Consider the following 4,298-nt stretch of genomic DNA (forward strand, 5'->3'; position numbering starts at 1 on the left):
CCTCTATCACTATCCACTCTCCTTATTTGCTACTCATGCTATTATGAGTTCTCATTCTTAGCCGGTTGAAATCCAAGACTATCTAGGTTCTATTGTTGACCTCCCTAGTGTGAGCACTGCTCGGGGTCTAATTGAGGCCCCTGTGAACTCTGACACACTAGGGCTTGGTCCTAGTCAATCTCTCAACCTCCAAAACTATCCCTAATACTCTATTTCCCTGTCATGTACTGTATATCTATATTGGTTGTTCCAAGTGGTGCAACACTTGGTGTTATGGCTCATTAAAAGGGGTCTGAACTCCCCTATGGACCTGTGATTGTGTGGTTCTTTGTTGAAGGCCTAAGTCTGCTATGCCAAAAGTTTTGAAGGCCTAGTAAGGCTGGGCATTTAGTTATTCTATTTGGGCCTGTTATAGGCCCGTCTATTGCTATGTAATATTACTACTTTATTATTAATTTGGTTTTGTAATAATAATCTTTGTATAAACGATTGGGGTGTTAGTCAAAGAGAATGAGATAGATTCTAATACTAACATGCAAAATGGGTAGATAACATGCCTATATGACTTGGTAATATGTTTGCTATATGTGTTGTTCGATTACATGAGCACTGTAGAGATCATGACATTAGGGGGGAGCACACACACACATTACTTGTTTACTATTAAACATGAGTTCAAATGCTATGTCTACTGCTACGTATTTATAGACAGCATGCCTATAGGAAGTGAGCACTCTTTCAATTTGCATGACTGCCTTCAACCGCATTAGAAACCTGCCTATAGGAACAAATGATTTTTCCTGCAATTCACTTCAGTTATTCACTAGAAATCATGCCTATAGGATTTTGACCACTTCATTTGCTATTGTACCACATTGATCATTAGAAATCTTGTTTATAGGATTAAGTATAAATAAAATAAGCTATGAAGTACTATGCATTAGAGATCTTGCCTATAGGAAATAATTGCTCATTATAATTGGTTAATGCTAGACCATTCAAACACTGATTCATGCACATCGTATGAATAATTCTGGGACTCTTTCCCTAGCAGATTCGGTTGTACCTATTGCGTAGATCACTTAGGCATCGCACATATAGGATTGGTAACTTAAAACTCTCAACAATTAACTTATGATACCCGCATGATTCTGTTTATAAGCTATATCCTTCGTCCGAAATTACTTGCATACTTTGATCGCCTAGAAAGCATGTCTATAGGATTCTGCAGATTCCTGATTGGCATATGTGTTTGCGTGCATTTACTGCTTAAGTGCGGAGGCAAACTTGAGCTCCTCTTTATTGTCATATTTGAAGTCCAATGTGTTTTGTATGTTGCCTAGTTTTATCATTTTTTGCAGCCTAAGTTTAAGTCTAGAACCACCCTAAATAGAGGTCCAATTCCCTCCTGAACCATAGGTATGGGACGGGTAGTGCACGCATAAGGTACGATTTATAATTGAACTAGTGCGCTTTAGGTAACAACTTTAATATAGTAATCGGGTAGCAGGAGATGATAGTCTGTGCCCGCTGAATAATGTGAGTAACACCCCATCTTGAGGGAGTTACGAAGTATTATTTATGTTGCACTGGGTGATCCTTTAGGCTAAAAAACTTAGGACCCCCCTCCTCTTTATATGTTGCTATTAGATCTAAATAGTTGTATCCCTATACTCGCACTAAGATCTGATGTTGTAATAAAGTTCTTTGACTTCTGAATTCCCTTTGTTTATTTGATCACCTAGCTTAATCGTAATCCACATAATCTTAAGTTCGACCGGGACCCATAGTTATGGACCTCGAGGAGTGCCTAACACCTTCTCTTTGAGATAACTTGAGCCCTTACCCGATCTTTGGTGACGCTGATTAGTAAATCAGAGTCATTTGCATAATAGTTGCCCTAGCACACCTTAAAAATTGTTAGGTGGCGACTCTTCTCCTTTAGCATTCTATTTCCCATCCTAAAAATGAGTTGTCACAACGTCGAAACCCGCTTGCTTTTCGCGAGAAAAATGGGGCACGACACCTTTCGTGCGAAATATGTCCCCCCCTGTCTACTGTGATGCAAAGAAAAAAGAGTTTCTGAATTTAAGACAAGGGAGTATGTCTTTTGCAGAGTATCAACCAAAATTTCTCAGGCTTTCTCGCTATGCTGGAGGTATTATTGATGGTGAAAGAGACAAGTTCAGAATATTTGAAGAAGGTTTGAATGGTTACATTCAAAAATCCATGGCAATCTTGCAACTTGAGGATTTTTCCAAGCTAATTTCAGCAGCTCTTACTTGGGAAAGAATTGACAAGGAAGAAGCTAGTAGGAGAGAAAACAGGTTTAGGAAGGGTAATTCTGATTATGGCAGTCCATCCAAGAAGGGAAAGTTTGACTATTCCAAGACTGAAAGTGCACAGAAGTCATCATATCATAAGCAGAATAAGCCAAATTTCTCTACTGCTAGTACTCAGTTATGGACAAGGCAAAACTTATACACCTACTTGTGCATAGTACAGAAAGAATCACTATGGTGCCTGTAGAAGAGCTTCTGGTGCTTGTTTTAATTGTGGAAGTATGGATCATAAAGTGAAGGATTGTACTAATCCTAATCCTAATCCTCTTTCTTATACACATACAAAGGGCTCAGTTCAAAAGCCTATCACTACATATTCTCAAGCTAATAGTGGTGCAAGACCTAGAAATATACAAGCCGCGGGTTTGGGTGGAGCTAATCAGGCTAGTGGGTCGAGATCTACTGCACGAGTCTATGCTATGAGATAGAAGAATGACCCAGATGGCACAGACGTGGTTGTTGGTAAATTTTACTTATTTGGCATATCTGTTGTTACATTATTTGATCCTGGATCTTTGCACTCTTATGTTTGCTCATCACTTGCATTTCCTGATACTGTTAAATCTGTGAGACTTGACTTTGATGTGCTGGTCACGAGTCCATTAGGTCATCAGGCTGTTGTTAACAGGATTTACCGAGATTGTCCATTCATGATTCAAAATATGGTTTTCCCTGCAGACTTGCTTGAAATTCCCTTCCAAGACTATGATGTTATTGTTGGTATGGATTGGCTCCATATGCACCATGCGTTGGTTGATTGTAGGTTAAAGCAAATGAATTTTAGAACTCCTGCATACTCACACATAGTAGTTCAAGGAGAAAGATCATTGACAACTAATATTATTTCTGCGGTCTTGTCAAGTAAGATGATTTGTCAAGGTTGTGATGCTTATCTTGCTCATATAGTTGATACAAGATTGGGGATTCCAAGTCTTAAGGACATACCAACCGTGTGCGACTTTCCTGCTGTATTTCTTGATGATCTTCCTGGGTTGCCTCCAGAAAGGGAGATTGAATTTCCTATAGAGCTTGTCCCTGGAACTACTCCTATTTCTACCGCTCCTTATAGAATGGCTCCAGCTTAATTAAAAGAGTTGAAGGCTCAATTGCAAGAACTTATTGAGAAAGGTTTTATCTGTGCCAGTATTTCACCTTGGGGAGCTCCTGTTTTATTTGTGAAAAATAAAGATGGCACTCTTAGGCTTTGCATTGATTACCGACAGCTGAACAAGGTAACAATCAATAACAAATACCCACTGCCTAGAATCGATGACTTGTTTGACCAACTGAAGGGTTCCAGCTTGTTCTCAAATATTGACTTGAGGTCTGGATATTATCAGTTGCACGTGAGGGAGCAAGATGTTCCTAAAACTGCTTTTAGGACTAGGTATGGCCATTATGAATTTTTGATAATGCCATTTGGTTTGACAAATGCTCCTGCTGCATTTACGGATCTAATGAACTGAGTATTCAAGCCTTATCTTGATCAATTTGTGGTGGTATTTATTGATGACATTTTAGTCTATTCCAAGAATAGAGAAGATCATGATAAGCATCTTCGGATTGTCATGCAAATTCTGAAAGAGAGGTAACTCTACGCGAAGCTTTCCAAATGTGAATTTTGGCTGAGTGAAGTGGCATTTTTGGAGAATATTGTATCAGCTGAAGGTGTGGAGGTTAATCCTAGTAATATTCAAGCTATTGTTGATTGGAAACCTCCTAAAACTCTAACTGAGATCAGAAGTTTCTTGGGTTTAGCAGGATACTATAGGAGGTTCGTGAAGGGCTTCTCTATTATAGCTTCTTCTTTGACCAAACTTTTGGGGAAAGACGCCAAATTTGCGTAGGATGACAAGTGTCAAGAGAGCTTTGAAAATCTCAAATCCTTGTTGACACAAGCTCCAATACTTTCTTTGCCAGCGGAAGGGAAAGATTATGTGGTATACAATGATGTAT

The 4,298-nt window shown here is 39.0% G+C and overlaps 1 protein-coding gene across 1 annotated transcript; it reads left to right on the forward strand.

The window, feature by feature from the left end:
* Positions 1 to 2,040: 2,040 nt before the first annotated feature.
* Positions 2,041 to 3,427, forward strand: LOC138904872 (uncharacterized). Its single transcript, XM_070193373.1, has 3 exons — positions 2,041 to 2,471; positions 2,563 to 2,725; positions 2,771 to 3,427. Exons 1-3 carry the CDS (start codon positions 2,041 to 2,043, stop codon positions 3,425 to 3,427), a joined length of 1,251 nt encoding a protein of 416 aa, XP_070049474.1.
* Positions 3,428 to 4,298: the final 871 nt, after the last annotated feature.

Source organism: Nicotiana tomentosiformis, chromosome 1, assembly GCF_000390325.3.
Source record: "Nicotiana tomentosiformis chromosome 1, ASM39032v3, whole genome shotgun sequence".
Lineage (NCBI taxonomy): Eukaryota > Viridiplantae > Streptophyta > Magnoliopsida > Solanales > Solanaceae > Nicotiana > Nicotiana tomentosiformis.

Coding starts and splice junctions, on each gene's coding strand:
- LOC138904872 (XM_070193373.1), top strand. CDS start 2,041: ATGTCCCCCCCTGTCTACTGTGATGCAAAGAAAAAAGAGTTTCTGAAT. Junction 2,472..2,562: donor AGTACTCAGTTATGGACAAG/GCAAAACTTATA, acceptor TAATTGTGGAAG/TATGGATCATAAAGTGAAGG. Junction 2,726..2,770: donor GTTTGGGTGGAGCTAATCAG/GCTAGTGGGTCG, acceptor GCTATGAGATAG/AAGAATGACCCAGATGGCAC.